At 42.7% G+C, this 17,554-nt stretch overlaps 2 protein-coding genes across 2 annotated transcripts in view; one reads left to right on the plus strand and one right to left on the minus strand.

Annotated features, from left to right (window-relative positions):
- The window catches only part of DDX31 (DEAD-box helicase 31), a 50,604-nt gene extending 41,866 nt beyond the window's left edge, over positions 1-8,738 (minus strand). Inside the window, exons 1-9 of the mRNA XM_082492434.1 lie at positions 8,589-8,738; positions 6,726-6,979; positions 6,455-6,530; positions 5,935-5,978; positions 5,417-5,487; positions 4,753-4,817; positions 3,894-3,938; positions 2,266-2,307; positions 482-546 (exon numbers count right to left, since the gene is read on the minus strand). Coding sequence (XP_082348560.1) covers positions 482-546; positions 2,266-2,307; positions 3,894-3,938; positions 4,753-4,817; positions 5,417-5,487; positions 5,935-5,978; positions 6,455-6,530; positions 6,726-6,979; positions 8,589-8,663 — 737 coding nt within the window. The 5' untranslated portion in view covers positions 8,664-8,738. The remainder of the gene's footprint in view (positions 1-481; positions 547-2,265; positions 2,308-3,893; positions 3,939-4,752; positions 4,818-5,416; positions 5,488-5,934; positions 5,979-6,454; positions 6,531-6,725; positions 6,980-8,588) is intronic.
- A 221-nt stretch (positions 8,739-8,959) lies between these two features.
- Positions 8,960-16,526, plus strand: GTF3C4 (general transcription factor IIIC subunit 4). The gene is made up of 5 exons (XM_082492433.1): positions 8,960-9,295; positions 10,138-11,958; positions 13,831-13,961; positions 14,886-14,974; positions 16,050-16,526. Exons 1-5 carry the CDS (start codon positions 8,966-8,968, stop codon positions 16,112-16,114), a joined length of 2,436 nt encoding a protein of 811 aa, XP_082348559.1. The 5' UTR covers positions 8,960-8,965; the 3' UTR covers positions 16,115-16,526.
- The last annotated feature ends 1,028 nt before the right edge of the window (positions 16,527-17,554 follow it).

The following is a 17,554-nucleotide window of genomic DNA, read 5'->3' on the forward strand; positions in this document are numbered from 1 at the left end:
TTCTCCGAGTAGTTTTTTTTACTGTCAACAGTAAACTTCTTTTTGTGTATGCTTATACACTGAGAAAAGAAAATTCCATTTTGGATTACTAGCTTACAATTCAATTCTTGAGAAGGGAAAAGAGAGAGACTTTTTAACACCAGGAAATCTCTTCTCCAGAAAGCAATTTCCCCCACTGTAGACAGCACCCGGTGGTAAGCAAATACAGGTGTTTGTCAGAAGAGTAAAAAAACACCTACTGACACAAGAGATCATCTTCTCAGAAGGCTCATCAACATTTTAGAAATAGATCCAACCGGGGGAAGTGAATACTTCCTGCTGACCCAGTCACTGTGTCTGTGTAAGATCCAGGGGGATCACAGCTTGATCCAAGCTCACAATCCTCTCTCCCAGTAAGAAAAGCACTCTGAAGAAGAGTAACAGATAAAAAGGCTGTAGAGCAGAAGGACCCAAAATACAATTTAAGAAGTTGCCTTCCTACCTGGCTTTTTCAGATTTTCTCTTTTCTCCCCCCATTAGCACTCCAGGCACAATCCAGGCAAATGGCTACAGAAAGGAAAACCAAGACCAATATAGATTCTTCTTAATAAAGAGACAGAGCCTAATCCAAAAATTATGTTTCCTGGCAAAAAGAGAAAGGACTGGGGCTGACAGCAGTGTGCATCTGATTTGATCTAACAGATGCAGTCTACATGCACTCTCTCACCCACAGCTACTTATCAATGGCACCTTTAGTTCTAGCCATGTAACTTGCTTCCCACATCGTCTAGGAAGATAGAAATGCAATCATTTTTGCACCACTTCCAATCACATAATAATTCTTTTCCTTCTCCCCACGTAGCCTAAATGTTCAAAGACAAGCTACAATGCTATTTCTTCATCTTGCCTTTAAGCAATATCTTCCTGTGGCCAAGGAAAATTTAAGAAAAACACAGGACCTATCAAGTTTATATATACATACACAGACCTGCATGCACACAGCCACCATGTCTGTGAACATTAAATGCTAGTCTCATTGATACTGGCAGGAGTTTTTGCCACTTACTGTAATGAGGTCCAACCCTTCATTGAATCCAATATTGCTCAATACTTACAGGGGAGATAATCAAAGCACAGTACTGCCATTGCCTCACTTGAGAGGAAACACAGGACAGAAGCAGAGCACAGCTTGTAAGGATTGCACAAATGCGTGACTGGTAAATAGGCTTAAGTTTGCACAGGTCACTGCTTGCCAGAAATGTTCCAACAAATAGTTTCTACAAAAAGAGTTCCTTTTTAAGGTTTAAAATCAGGATGATATATAAGCAAGATCCATACAATGTAAACTCAGCAGCTGGCATTAGAGTAATTGCATCAAGAGCAGCTCAACTAGCCTTTTTCTCTCTCTCAGTAATTACACAATCATATTACACCCACCAGTCATCCAGCTCTTCCAAAGTCCAGTCAGACCACAGTCTAAATCTTCTGTTTTGGGTCACTACGACATTTACACTGGATTTGATGGTTACTACACATTATATATAACAAAGAAAAATTAAAGGGGGATATATCCAGACTTGATCCTTTGAAGGATATCAAAAGTCCACTCATAGTAACTTCTAATTACTATGGAAGAAGACTGAAGTACTTTAAACCTCAGCATGACACAACAAAATCTTATTCCAGCACTAAAAAAGACTTGGGAAGTGCCTTATCATTTCAAGAAAAAACAGAAGAGGGAGTGGGACTATGGCTCAGATAAATGATTTAGATACCTTCTAGCCCCATGGTAAGATACTCTGCCTCAATTAAAAGGAAAGCACTATCATTTAATGATTTTAAAAGCCTTCTAATTTCTCCAGCCATTCAATTGGCAAAGCAGTTCATCAAGTTCTATTCCCCATCTGAAACCCATCTGTCTAGTATTAGTTTCAGTAAAACTGTACTTGTCATTGTGAGAGTTTCCATTCATAACTCGGACTGAAACAATGGTAGGTACCTCTAAAAACAAAACGTAAAAATCAGCTACGCTTGTTTCTGAAAACACATGCAACTAAGGTGTCATAATTAATCACTTAGTTGTTCATTTAATAGTTTAAAACATGCCACAGGGAAATCACACTTAAACGCACTTGAAGACACACAGATTTATCTTTAAGCACCATGTATCTTGCCAGATGCTGGATTTCCTTAAACATCCAATTGATTTCGCGTGAATGAAGTTGTTTAGCATCCTTCAACAGCAAGAGGCTCAAGGAATAAGAACACAAAGCACTGAATTCTTACCTTAAGTAGTTTCTGCATTGTATCAAAACTCTGGAGTGCAAGCTATGGAAATCAACAGAAGAAAGTGAGCACTGAAAAAGTCCCTTGACTGCAAAAACAGACTACAAGCTCCTTTGGCTCAAAATGTAAGATAATCTAGTTATGTGTATTATCAGAATTCTAAATACAACCTTCAGTTTTCTTTGAGAAGCTGTGCATTATTTTATTCTCTTGCATAATCTTTCTTTTATCATATTCGGACCTGTTAAAAAACCTCTTTACTGCTTCTGCTCCACAAGCCAGCTTCCAGGACAACACAGACTTCTGCTGGCTTCTGTGAATGCCCCAGGGAGAAAACAAGCTGAAGCCACAAAAGATTTTGCTCCACTGGAAGAATAAAAGGGAAAATGGCACAATTTCTAAAGAAAACCACTATGAAAAGGAAATGCAGCCCAGAGGCTAGTTATCTTCTGGCAGCCAGGGCAGACCACATTATTCCTTCACCTGGCCCACAGAGTGATCATACCACCGAATCTCTCCAACTCTCCATTTCCCAGTCAGCAGAACATAGGTGGTATGTACAAAGCTTGCAAACCTGAATGTCTGGTCAATAGGAAGCATTTAACTGTTGGGTTTCATGTGCTGTCTGACAGCCATTTCTGCTGTGGCAATGAAAACGACCGAGAAATGCAATGCTGCCACCCTGACTCGTTCGTGGAACGAGCACGTGAGCAGGGCTTACTTATGGGAGTAAAACTATTTTAAATGCTCTGACTATACATGCTACATACTATTATTTGCCAAGCTCTCAAGAAAGGCCACGGCTTTCAATACAAAGTAAAAGTAATACCAACTGTAATTACAAATTATCTTCGGAAGTACTCCCAATGGCAGCCCTTTAAACAAGCTTACAAAAAGTTTCTTACATGCTTAGTATTCATACAACATCCTAGAAAGGCAATAAGTTTGCTGCGATAAAAATTTAAATAGCTTCAAAGCTTTCTACTTTCATGGAACTGAGCTGAGATATTGCACCACAGGTTGAATAAAATATTGTGCCCCAAACTAGATAGCTACAATCAGTTCTCCATACGGAAGTTATTATCATTTGACATACAAAAAAGAAAAAAAAAAAAAAAAGTTGATACCCTCCTCTGAAATTGCCTTTGCAATTGCAAATAATATAAATCAAATAGAAGACATTTCAGTGAAGAATCCAACTCTTGGTAGCCTTATCTTCAGCATTCACTTATGGATTTGAAAATAGGTCTTTAAAAATGAAACGTTTGTATAAACCTACACATTTGCAAAGCTGATTTCATTGGTTTTACTTAATCCTCTTGTGTGAGCTAGGCAAACTTCTCTCTCCCATGCAGTGAGCTAGAGAGTTTCTCCAGTATTCCCAATTATTTCCCACTGCGCTTTACAGAAAACTTAAAGATTCCTTCTTTTTCACTTTAGTATGGCACCAAAAAAAAATGACAACACGCATCCAGAGAGGAAACACTCTTTCTGTGAGGGCAAGATCTGAGCAAAAGGACAGACAATGTTTCCTAAGACAGTCCCTGGTGGACCCACATCTACACACTAAAAATCAGTGTTCAAACACCCAGATTCAGACAGAATCAGAAAGAAAAAATGCCACCTACCTCTCTTGTTGGGACTAATATGAGTGCATAAGGCCCATCACTGCGCTGCAAACAGAGGAGACAAGAGGTCCACTAAGAATAATGTAGCACTGTACACAGAGCACTTCCACTTCTGTTATTAGTTGACCGAATTTTGAAGGGTTTTAGCACAAATTTGTACAGAGTTTGGGGTATTCCTCCTGTAGCTTTTAAAAAAAAATCAAGCCTCTCAAGCATCAATACCGCATTGCCTTCTCTTTTCTGCTTGGAGACCTACTCCCAGTCACACCCAACATTTTATTCCATACACATATCGCTTAATTCTTGTGAGTTGCAGAAACACTGTCGTGTTTGATGCACAGCAACAATCTGTAGGTAGCAGCTGCAGAAAGTAACAGTTCGGGATGGGCTGGAAACATTTCAACACATAAGGAAAGTCATGTTGATCTCTTCCCAAAAAACACACAAGAGATGGCAGATCTGCAGCAGCATTTTCTAGTCAACCAGTTGATCCAAACTGGAAGCAATTATCAATTCTCACTCCATGTCAAAGATTAGAAACTTATGACTCCTAAAGACATGGCAGTAACCTTTGTCTTCAGTTCTCCCAGCTTCCAGACCATTGCCTCTTCTGTACTCTGCCTTCAAACTTGACTATTTAACTGCTGCATGAAGTAATGGGGAATGCATAACATTGTTTCTGTATCATCTGTATCTCAACAGTTCAGGAGGATCACATAAGCCACGTGCACAAATAAGAAGAGAGACTGCTTAACCTTTGTATCAAGAACAGACAGTGATGACTACAAGATAAGAGCTGGATTTCATTTTTATTAATCTTAGCATCAAAAGCAAATATATTTCATTCTATTGCACCTACCTTTATTTTGGATTCCATTCCTTGCAAAGACTGTACAAGTGGAATACCATAGGCAAGAGTTTTACCTTTTTAAAAGGAAGAAAATTGCAAGACTTTCCATAAAAAAAAAAGTGGCAATTCAGCACTCCAACAAATTAAAGTACCATTCATCCTACCATTCTTAAACAGAGGTCAGAGTCTGGAAAAGTTTTAATTAAGTTTCTACTTTCTAGTCTCCAGAACAGAAGATTGACAGGCATTTCATCAAAGGGTTAAATTAAAAAAAGAGAGGCAGTGGCATCCCACTAAGATCTATCTAAATAAATATCCCCACCCACCGAAGCAAATGAGACATTCAGACATAGTTTGCTGCGGAGCAAGCACATAAGTTTGCATGGTAAGAGTGTGTGCTGCTTAGCTCTGCTGGCCTCCTGGATCTGCATCCCCAGCACGAGCCTTGGAATAGGCCCACGTGCAATGGCTCGCAGATGCACATCAACATTCAGTCCCACCACTGCAATGTTACAGAAGTTTGCACAGCATCTGTCTGTGTCACGGCAGTCCCATGCCAGCCTTCCGAGCCTGTGGCTTTCATGAGCTGTACTAGGAACATGAGGTTTTGGTTCTGTATTTGGGATCCAGTTTAATACACCCTAGGGAAGGAGACTGACAATTAAACACTGACCTGAACCAGTCTGAGATCTCACTAGCGCGTCTTTGCCTTGCAGGAGCACAGGAATTGTCTGCTGCTGAACACTGTGTAACAAACAAAACGGGTCAGGTAATACAAACGCAACATAAGATAGAATCCTAAGGTTTTAACATACGGTGACTGTTTCAGAACTGTTCACCCCAAATTCCACACATTCATCTCTGCTGTGTAGCTACATCAGTAGATGTGATTTCTAAGGAAAGTCTCTAGATAGGCATCAGACGTGATAAATTGAATGATAAAACTGTATTTTTTCAAGTACCAAATTAGAAGGCAGGACTCCAAGGTTCCACCTTCAGCTGTGACAACTGACATACTGTGTCTCGTTAAGTAATAACTTATAAGTTATTCCTCATCCCAAACAAACCAACCCTATGGCAATTGGGACAGCTTAACCGGTATTGTGGTCTTCACAAACCAATTACGTATAATGAAACAATCATAGATGATTGGCTTTAAGGGGTAGTGAAGTTTTATATGAATTTGCTTACCTGGTCATACTACTTATCTTTAGAACGGTATTTATTGTGGAGATCTAGAGAGATAATAAAGAGTAGTAAACAGGTTTCATTGTCAAACTGTTCCTTTTGTTACTTTCTGTAGAACAAGAGAGAGCGAAAACCAGAAGACTGATGCTTATTCTCTACATTACTGGCCCAGGGCAACTGGATGTAAAAGTTCCCAAGTCCTCAAAATACTTCTTAGTTAATCAGAATTACACCATTGCTGGTAAATCATGAAATATCAGACTTGTTAAAATACCACACTCCCAAATAGTTTTCTGGGTTTTTTTGGTATTACAACTGCAAACAATGAAGGGTGCTGGGACAGTGTGTTTGGGGATGGGTCAGGACACTGGCCAGCATGTTGAGCTAAGAGACTGCAACAAAATCAGGCAAGGTACTGGCAAGCCTGTCCAAGTCACCAGGAATAAATGTGCATCTCAGCTCTCTAACCTGCTCCCTACCCAAAAAGGAAGGTTTCAAGGCTCACAGCCTTCCTGCCACTCACCAGATGCGGATGGAGGTCCAACTGGTTAAAAGAATCTGTAGTGAAAACATTTTCTTGCACCTGCTGCACTGCTTTTCTGAGTTAGGGGAAACATAGCAAAACAAAACAAAGCACATGGTGTAGTTATAAATTTTACAACAGTATTCTATATAAACAGCAATGAAACTACTCATACCAAGCAACTGCTTTGCCCAAAAAAGGGCAAGAATCCAAGACAGTGAATTTCAAGGCATTAAAAAGTGGGGTTTTTTCCTACCATTTTTCTAAATACCTGTGAATTTCTGGGATATCGGGGTTGTTTCTAAACAGGCTGGATGTCTTAATGAAAGGTTTGCTTTTCTGGCTTTCATTTCTGTTGTCAGTCAACTGCTTCTTAGGAAAAGATTTTTGTGATGAACTTCCCTTCTCCCTGATGTCAGCTTCCGTAGCACATTTCTTGAAGGTGTTTATTGACAGCTTACGTTTACGTTTCAAAGGTGGGTTTCCATGTGGTGGCTGCAGCTTTCTTTTCAGAGCACTGGATTGCTTTAATGTTAACAAACCAGATAGCAAGAATTCATTAATGACTAAGAATTAATAACATGTTATCATGTTGAACACAAACATCAGCCCACACATAGATCCCATATTTTTTGAATTCTCTACCCCATCACTAAAGAAACTAAATTTGATTTTTGCAGCTAGACAGTTCCTACTCTAACAGATTCACCACCATGCCTGAGACCTCTGAACACTACTGAAATGCAAAGAGAAATCTAACGTCACATATAGGGCTTATCTCTAAAGGATTTCATCTAGCTTCTCCAGTAACTGAGCAGAACACGCTTTAAAAATCTCTCTCAAAAGCTCTGCAAATCTCCTGATTACATTAAAGCCATCCCTGTAGGCTTCCTTCTTTCTATGGGCAGGAGGCATGGCCTGTACTTCAACTTATGCTTCTGCCAACTTCTAGCATTTCTGAGCTCTTTATTTCTTCTTCTGCAGCAATCAGTTTATTTTACTGATCTTCCAATCAGTTTAAGAAAAACTTTTGCTCTCCCCATATCCCTCCAGAAGCAGTGAGGAAGAAAATTAAATTTAACTTCCTTTGGTCCCCAAAGCCCTTCAGTGTTCCTCAGACCTTTTTCCCTAAACTTGTTTCTCCCGACACTATTGCAAAAGTCCCAAAGCATGTGAAACGCCAGCACAGTCCTGCCCCACTTTTTTCTCTCTTCCCCACTTTTAGCGGCACACTCTGATTTTCTTTGTTCTCCTAGGAACCATATTGCTCTCAAGCTCTATTACTTTTTTTTACTTGTTTCTTCAAATTTTGACAACCAATCAAAAACAACCTCCTATCACCAACATTCGCGATCAGAAAAATGATGGTGGCGCTGCCCTACCTCAAAGTACCCACCATAATAAGGGCAAATCCTGGCAAATGCTTACTCTCACATATTTTTGCACAATATTTTAAGAACGATTTAAAAATTGAGAATAGTAACTGGAACAACCCAGAATTGCTGTAACAATAACTTTAAAATTGAAAACGTCCATTTCAACCATTCTTGTTCTCCTTATGAGAGCAAAGCACCTATTCCTGCAGCTCACAGCATCCCCACAATTAGAAGTTTACTCGAAAATATAAGCCGTCCCCTCCCTGGCAGCACTTCAAAGCGTCCCCAAAGGAGGCAGAGGCCTGTCAGAGCGCTACCCGCCGCCTCAGCAAGTTTGCCCGACAAGGCAAAAGCCATCAGAGCTCAGAGCAATCCCACAGCGCCCACCCGAAGGGCTCAGAGAAGCTCGTCCCCGCCGTCTCCCACCCATCCACCGAGGCTTCCCCCTCCACAACCCCTGCCGGGGCGCCGCTCTCCCTGCCGAGCCACTCTCTGCAGGCATCAACCCATTTGGGGAAAAAAAAAAACAAAACCAACAACAACAAAAAAAAACCCAACCACGCTAAAACCTCAATTTAATAACTTTTCAGACGCTGACTTCCCCTCCTCCACAACCCCCGCACCGCTGACGGCGGCTCCCCCGGCCCGGCTCCCCCCTCCCCGTGCCCTCCGCCCCCGGTCCAGTCAGGGCGAGAGCCGTCCCGCAGCGGCACCCCGGCCCCCGAGGCCTGCCCCCAGCCTCCCCCGGCCGCACCTACCCGGCTAGGGGCGCCGGGACCGCGGCCCCGCGGCGCCGCGCTGAGGTTGAGGAGCAGCGTCCCTCCCGCCGCCATGACCCGCCGCCTCCCGCAGGGCCCCGGGGCCGCCCCTTGGGCCGGGCCCGGCCCGCGAGGGCGGAGGGGAGGCGGACCGGGGGCTCCCCCATGGGAACGGCCGCTCGCCCGGTGTCCCCGGCCGCAGCCGCCCCACTGCGGAAGCTCAGCGGGGCTCGACCCGACCCTCCTGTCCGCACCGTCAGGCCCGCGGGGCGGCGCAGGCGGCGACGGGGCAGCCCCAGCCGAGGCAGCCGGGGGCTTCGGCGGCGGCGGCGGCGCATGCGCGCTGCGGGCCCAGCGGCCCGTGAGGCGGCGGTAAGATGGCGGCGGCGGAGCGCGGGGGCAGCCCCTCGCTGTCGGCGGGGGAGGAGGAGCCGCCGCTGGGGCTCGACTCGCTCGTCGAGGAGGCGGCGGCGGCGCCGAGCGCAGGGTTCCGGCTGACGGCGGTGCGGCGGGAGCCGGCGGTGCGGCTGCAGCACGGTGTCAGCGGGCTGGAGCCACTGGCCTGGTCGGAGGATCACCGGGTGTCCGTGAGCACGGCCCGCAGCATCGCCGTCCTGGAGCAGCTCAGCGACGTCCACAGCGGCGGACAGGAGATGGTCATCCACCGCACCGCCGTGCCCGCGCCCGCCGCCGCCTGTCTCCTCAAGGTGAGACGGGCACCGGCCGTCGTCGTCCCCCCCCCCCACCGGCGGGCCCGGGAGGGGCCGCCCCGGGGCTGCCGCGCTGTGTCCCCCCCCGGGCGGCGGGGGAGTCCCTGGGGTCGCTTCCCCCCTACCCCCACCCCTCCCGGACTGTTCCTGCATTTGATGCCTTGTAAAAGCATAAGGGAGAAAAAACCATGAATAGCCTAATAATGGCAGGGCATAACATGACCCAGTATCAAGTGGATTTCAGGGAATCTAAAGTTTAGCAGTTTTTCTAAGAATTCCTTGAGCTCTGGTACTTTGGTGACAATTATCACAATATGATTTTAAGTAGAAATCTTTCTTGGTTTGCTACCTAAGCTGGAAGATTTTTTGCAGCAGGGACTGTTTTGGGCTTCAGGGGGGCATCTGGGTTTCTACACTCCTTGGCACAGAGGGGTGGCAAGTGGGGCTGGATATTTTATTAAATAATAATTCTCTTTTTGTGGGTCTAAATGTTTTTACCAGAACAGTGCTAAGAATATGGAATACTTTGGGTTGAAATATCGAGTGCTTTACAATTTGAATGTTATGCCAAGTGCCTTTAAGTACGCACTTGAGAACAGAAGTATGAAAACAGGCTCTTTGAGTCAGCAGACAGAGATTCAATAGCTGAGAGTCAAAACTATACAAATTCAGGCCAACAATGAAGCTTAAGTCTTTAAGAGTGAGGTTAATTAGCCATTGAAAGAGTGTAGTGTATGTTGTGATAGGGGATACTCTATTTCAAGTGTGAATTGATTCCGGGAAAGTCTTCCAAAAAAAAGTTACACAAGTATTTAAAAGTTCTTTTTGTTATCTTGTAGGTTGGTCCAAAAAAGGAGGTAGCAGAATGTAAGGAAAAGTTCGCAAGTTCAGTGGATCCAACGGTTAGTCAAACTTTTATGCTAGATCGAGTATTCAATCCCGAAGGAAAGTCCTTGCCACCTTTGCGAGGATTCAAGTATTCCAGCTGGTCACCGCTGGGGTGTGACGCAAATGGAAGGTGCCTGCTTGCAGCTTTAACCATGGACAATCGATTGACCATCCACGCAAACCTCAACAGACTACAGTGGGTGCAGCTGGTGGACCTGACAGAAATCTATGGGGAGCGTTTGTACGAAGCCAGTTACAAACTTTCTAAGGCTGACACTCCCAGGGGAGAACTAGGAGACTTCTCTGAATTTCAACGGCGGCACAGCATGCAGACACCAGTGCGCATGGAGTGGTCGGGAATCTGCACCACTCAGCAGGTTAAACACAACAACGAGTGCCGGGATGTTGGTAGTGTGCTCTTAGCCGTACTCTTTGAAAACAGTAACATTGCAGTTTGGCAATTTCAGCTTCCATTTCTGGGTAAGGAATCAATTACTTCTTGCAATACCATAGAGTCTGGAATAAATTCCCCAAGTGTGTTGTCTTGGTGGGAATATGAACATAACAACCGAAAGATGAGTGGACTTATTGTAGGGAGTGCTTTTGGACCGGTTAAGATCCTTCCTGTCAATCTAAAAGCAGTCAAAGGCTACTTTACGCTGAGACAACCTGTAGTCTTATGGCAAGAAATGGACCAGTTACCGGTGCATAGTATCAAATGTATTCCTCTTTACCACCCCTACCAGAAATGTAGTTGTAGCTTAGTGGTGGCTGCAAGAGGAGCTTACGTGTTTTGGTGTCTCCTGTTGATATCCAAAGCGGGTCTGAATGTCCATAATTCCCATGTGACAGGGCTTCATTCTTTGCCAATCGTATCTATGACTGCAGACAAACAGAACGGCACGGTGTATACGTGCTCCAGTGATGGAAAGGTAAGGCAGCTGATTCCTATATTCACAGACGTTGCTTTAAAGTTTGAGCACCAGCTGATTAAGCTCTCGGAAGTGTTTGGCTCTGTCAGGACTCATGGAATAGCTGTTAGCCCATGCGGTGCGTACTTAGCAGTTATTACGACAGAGGGCATGACTAACGGTCTGCACCCAGTTAACAAAAACTACCAAGTTCAGTTTGTAACCCTTAAGACTTTTGAGGAGGCAGCTGCGCAGCTCTTGGAGTCTTCTGTTCAGAACCTTTTCCGGCAAGTGGACTTGACAGATCTTGTACGCTGGAAAATTTTGAAAGATAAGCATATTCCTCAATTCTTACAGGAAGCACTGGATAAAAAGATTGAGAGCTGTGGTTCTACTTACTTCTGGCGGTTTAAGCTATTTCTCCTGAGGATTTTGTACCAGTCAATGCAGAAAGCTCCCTCGGAGATCATGTGGAGACCTTCACACGAGGATGCAAAAATCTTGATATCGGATTCCCCTGGGATGGGCAGCACTGAAGATGATCAAGAGGAAGGAACTTCTAAACAAGCCAGCAAGCAGAGCCTGTGTGACACAGGCAAAGGTATGGACATAGATGACACTGCAGATGATTCTCTTCCCCAGTCAAGTGACATGGGAGGCCGTGAGCCAATGGAAGAAAAGCTTCTTGAAATACAAGCACAAATTGAGGCAGTAGAAATGCACTTGACACGAGAACACATGAAACGGGTGTTGGGAGAAGTTTACCTACACACATGGATTACAGAAAACACCAGTATTCCCACCAGAGGAGTCTGTGACTTCTTAATGTCCGATGATGGCTATGATGACAGAACAGCACGAGTAAGTGCACCTCTATGCTCTGGGGGTTTGGTATTACAAGTGACTTCTTTCTCCCCCCTTCATATCTGTAGTGAAAATACAACTCTGGGGTGGGAAAAGAATTGTAATCATGTCATCCTTGCCAGTCAGCTTTTATAGAGCATACAGCTTAAGCTGTCCTTCCTTGAAATTATGGAGTAGGAGGGAATGTAAATACAGATGTTGAAATTTGGATCAGGTACAATAAAGAATAAGCATGCCTGAGTTTTTGCAGAACAAGGGAGAGGACCACAGTTATTCTGCTGCTGTTGGTGGGTTTAGGTTTGTGGTTTAGGTTTTGCACTGATTGAGAGGGATGTTTGTTTTCATGGCTTAGTTTATTTAATCTGTCATCGCTACAAAACTAAACTTAGTAGGCATTTCCTCTATTTCCTGCATTCCTGCAGTCAGTTATGTCTGCAGTTCTAATTTTAAGAGTTATGGCATCACTTCTTAAAGTATTTATAATTGAAAGTGCTGTGACTGTTCAGGTGGTACATCAGGTCTTGTCATTGCTCCATGAGCCTCCAGTGGAAAGATCAGTTACAGAGGTTTGGAAAGTGACTGTGCTTTATGAGTTAAATCCAGTGATTTGGAACTTTTTGCAGGCCTTTCAATTAACCAAGCTGTCTTTGTTACAACATACATGGCCTGAAGCTTCAGGCACGCTTGCATTTGTTGAACTACAATAAATAAACATAACTGAATGCTCGGCCGTGACAGGAACTCTTCCCAAACTTGCAATGCTCCCTACCAAAATAAAAGTATAGCTACAAAGATAGCATCGTGACTACTGGCAATGTGTAGAATACGCATCTGTGTCAGGAAGTAAGTGATCAGTGAACCTTGCACTGGGCAATGACGTTTTCTGAATATAGACATCAGACAAAGGAAGCTTCAGTGGGAACACTCTGCCATCAGCCTCCCAGCTCTTAAGACTTGATGACAATGTCTAAGATGTCTCTGTACCTCTTTGTATGAGCAGAGAACAGTTCTTTTCAGTACCCAAGCCCTTAAATCACTTGAACTCTAAAAATCAACCTTTACATTGCATCCAGAAAGACAGAGGAAGGAAGCACATTTCTGTTACTGATGTAGTGTGGTGTTCTTTCTGCTGGACTTACAACCCAGCAGGCCACACAGCATGGCCATCAGTAATTCACTAGGAAAGTATTCTGGCAAAACTGCTGTGTTTCTCTAGCATCCAATTACTACGAATTGAAGGTTTGAGAGGCTGCTACTCTTATCTTGTAACAAGATTATTCTTTTTATAGTGATTAAAAGCTGACTTCCAAATTCTATTTTATCTATTCAGTTTGCTGTCACTTTTTAAAGGTCCTTGGGATGTGGTTTATATCTATCGAAATGTAAAAGACAAATTTGATCACATAAATGTTTTGCTGTAAACATTATGTATACTCTAAGATGACTGCTGAAGACGTGTATCCAGGTAATTTCTGAAAAGGTTGGGTTTTTTTAGCATATCGATTGTGATAGGCACGAGAATATGAAAGCATTGCTAAAATGGTCAGTGGCATCCTCTGAAGTGGTATGATACCAGTTTCTTTGGTACTTTTAAATTGTAAGCAGCTTAACATAACACTATTGCTCTTAAGTTCTGCATTGCTTTACTGTGGGACAGAAATCTTTAGGAGATGACCATAAAATGAGAATAAATTAATACTTATCAAGGTATTATATTTCTTATGCTTTTATTTCATTGAGTTCAGTGAAGAGCATAGATCTTTGCATCCTGTATCATATTTTGAAATCGCAATATCCTGAGAGATGTTTCCACCTGTCAGTAGGCAGCTGTTCTTGCTGTAAACAATGCCGACTGCTCTGTATTCCCAGGTGCTGATTGGGCATATCTTAAAGAAAATGAACAAACAGACTTTTCCAGAGCACTGCAGCTTGTGTAAAGAGATCCTGCCATTCACTGATCGCAAACAGGCAGTCTGCTCCAATGGACATATTTGGCTCAGGTAATTGGTTCTTAAAGAGTTTTTGCCCTCCTCTGGATAATTTAAGCATACTTAGATAGCTAACCTAATGCGCTTCCTAGTGTTGGAGTAAAAAGTCATGAAGCGTGTTATCCATGCTGCAGTTAATTACAATTTTTGCTGGCTGTTATCTGCCCTCTTCCATGAGAAAGAGAGAAGGGCACTGTAGATTTGATTTGGTTCTCTTATCAGTACACTGTTTTTAATAAAATGCTGTTGATTGTCTTTTTTCTTCAAACAGGGGGAGGGTGGGGGCAGGGAGAAAGTAGGCAAAGAAAAATGAAGCATAAGCCACCCTTTGGAACAGCACATGAAGGAGGGTTTGTTCTGGCTACTTCAGCATTTGAAAACAAAGTAATTTAACAAAAAATTATTGGAAACAGCCACATTGAGAAGTCAGACAAGTTCTGGAACATCTAAAAAAGGAAATCTTCCAACATGGATGTATCGCATATATGGTGATTGTCCCTGGAGACTTGGCAAGTTGGTAGTCTGTCACAAAGAAAAACCTTTGTCTAGCAGGTGGTATGTGCTAGTTTAGCTAAATAGTCATTGCCTTAAAGACACCGTGGTTCTTCCCCTGTGCAGGAACCCTCAAGTTCTTCACCTCTTCTACTGTATGCTAAAATATTTTGGCCAATGACGAAACATTTTCAATGGTATATTGATTTTTGGCCTTTTTCATTTTTGTGACCACATGTAATTGGGTAGACTGGCAAAGTTTCATTTACCTGAATTAATAAATTACTAATTTTCATGTTTAATGTGGCTCATTACTGCCCTTACTCTCAGAAAGCAAAGTCTGTTGGGAACAGAACCCAGCCTCCAGTCGGGGCATACAAGTAGGTCACAAAACAAAACAACAGAACCCCAAGCCTTTTGATAAAACTACTTGTCCTTTCACAGGTGCTTTCTAACCTACCAGTCCTGTCAGAGTTTGGTATATAGGAGGTGTTTGCTTCACGACAGCATTGCACGGCATCCAACCCCAGAAGGTAAACTGTTCCTGTGGCCAAAAGGGGCAGGATTAGGTATTCGTAAGTTTTATCTGCAAAGTGACTTGAATTAGTTTCACTGATTTTTCTCTTTTAGGCAGTTATCGTGTGAAGTACTAGTACTCTGTATTTCACTGTGTCCTCTTGTCCATGAATTAGTGGCATATGTTAATTACAAAATAATGACTACAGAAATTAATATATAAATACTACATTTTAATGAGAGTTGGCTAAACACATCATCTGTGCTGGAGTGCTAGAACAGTTAGTTCATATTCAAGTTGGATATATTAGTATCCAGCCCTGCAAGAGCTGAGGGTCGTTGACATTCTATTTCAGTGCAAGCTGTATCGATCCAGCACGGGTTAAGAAATAGCTGTCACCTTGCTGGCTTAGGTCCCAAACCTGCCATAAGTAAATAGATCATTCAGAGACAATAATGGCAGGCTGTGGGGGCCAGTCAACCTTTTGGCTTTGCATTTTCAGAGTTTGAGGAAGGACAAGCTGTGCAAGAAAATTGTTTTCTTCCCAACTGGTACACTTAAAAAAACCCATGGAGTACTCTAACAGTTTGTCTTAAAGTGTAGGTGATACTTTTCCTCTCCCCATAATACGTGGGTATTCCAGTCAGCGCTAAGGATCAACTACAGAACTTAAACCTCTGTGGAGAGAGGCTGTAAACTTAATATCCTTATATTGGAGAGAGACAAAGAAACAGGAACCAAGGACTGCATTATGTGAAGGATCTCATTTCAGTTAAGAAAATGAGAACAGTACATTTGTGGCATAGTGATCCTTTACATTTTTGTCTATATAGCTATTTAGATGAGTATGCAATGGTATAGCATGAAGTGTTTCACCTTAATTTTGTCCCCTACTGAAGAGGGATTTAATCTGGCATTACTTGAAATTTCAAGGCAGAAATGGTGTTGGATTCCTCTGAACTCTCAGTTAATCCTGTATGGTTGATTTATACCAGCTGTTTCAGGATTGCTATTCAGTTTGTCCATCTCAGACATCGTTCCTGCATTCATCTCTACCTCTGGTTTTAAAAAACTTGTTTTCTTATTTGCAGATCCTGAATGGATCAAGAGGTTATTGCAAGGACCATGCACATTCTGTGATTCTCCTGTGTTCTAGAGAAAAGCTATGTAAAGATTGAAAGTATTTTCTGTACTGCATAAGCTCCCTTCAGTCTCGAAGGATATAGAGCACAGGAATAAAGACTTTACTGGAGGGGGAAGACATTGTCCACAGCCCTGTAAATAAAACATCGGAGGTTCTAGAAACTCCTGAAGTCCAGAGCCCGTTCCATGCTCCAGAAACGAGTACATCTGGAAGAGTGAGTTTATAAAGTGGTTTGGAAATGCACCCCCTTGAAGCATCCGCAGCTGGACAGGCTCCCTTTTACTGAAAAGGAACTGAAGTCTTAAGTGTGTGATGTGAACTGTCCTTTCTGCCCAACAACTGTGCGATTTCCCAAAAGCTAGGATGGGAACAGCGGAGCTGCCTCTTGAATGGTCTTGGTGGGTAGAGAAGGCTTCAGCTTGTAGTGCTGTCTCTTGCTTTTTAACAAGCGCTGGCACTTGCTGCAGAATATTAAACTATCAAAATAATTTGTGGTTCTAATTTCTTGCAGAGTGAAGTGTTTGCCAGTTACAGCCATATGAAAGAAATTGGCCATTATATTAGTTTCACTTAAGGTCTAGAAGAATAACTGCCTCTTAGCTGTTTTAACAGTATTGCAGTCAGTAGGGTAATATTGGCTGCCTGGGTCAAATACGGATTGTTAAGAATAATTTTAAAATGTAATAATTATTAAACTAATAGCAATTAGATTAAACACTAATATATATATAATTTCCAATGCTCCTAACTCTCTTGCCCCACTTTCTTTTTCTGAACTAATTTCTAATCACTGCCTAGCTTTTGCCAATGTATATGCCTTTTGTTTCACTTAACCCTCTACCAACAGGAATCATGTTTTCCAGTGTAACTGTCACCAAAAAATTACCAATTTACCTTATTTTCAGTTGAATTGAGAGTCTCCGTCACACAGTAACTGAGTTTTACAGAAGTTTGACACACAAGTAATCACTCCCAGCTGACAGTTTCTCTTTCCATAATAATGCAGTAAAAAAAACCTTAACAAAACCCCCAAACACCACCATGGCTAATATGTCATAAGTAAAGTCTCCACAGATAGTCATGGAGTCTGGTTAAGCTCTTCTTGTATAACCCTGACTGTCTCATCAAGAGATTCATCAGTACACTGATGATGTAGCATGACTGAGCCCAGAGATTTAGTCTGCCTTCTAACTGTCCTATCAGAAAAAAAAAAACATCTTTCTCTCTTTGGCATCTAGTTCCTACAGGGAGCAGGAGAATCCTTTTCAACTTCCTATGCAGTGTTAGAGGAATAATACCTCCAAAATGTGTATAGTTATTTGGTACAGTTTGTCTTGTTAACTTAAATCCATGTTGTCAAATAATCCAAAGTTTATGTATTTACATTCTTCAGACTACTGATCTGGACACTTAGATGCGCTGCCCTGTTTGTGATTCATGACACTCCTAATT

The sequence above is a fragment of the Vanellus vanellus genome (assembly GCF_965231255.1).
Source record: "Vanellus vanellus genome assembly, chromosome: 18".
In the NCBI taxonomy this organism is placed as follows: Eukaryota; Metazoa; Chordata; class Aves; order Charadriiformes; family Charadriidae; genus Vanellus; species Vanellus vanellus.

Bases quoted from the DNA above. Each gene is read 5' to 3' on its own strand.
- GTF3C4 (XM_082492433.1), top strand. From the start codon at position 8,966: ATGGCGGCGGCGGAGCGCGGGGGCAGCCCCTCGCTGTCGGCGGGGGAG. The intron at 9,296-10,137 runs GTGAGACGGGCA...GTTATCTTGTAG, and splicing joins CCGCCGCCTGTCTCCTCAAG to GTTGGTCCAAAAAAGGAGGT. The intron at 11,959-13,830 runs GTAAGTGCACCT...CTGTATTCCCAG, and splicing joins ATGATGACAGAACAGCACGA to GTGCTGATTGGGCATATCTT.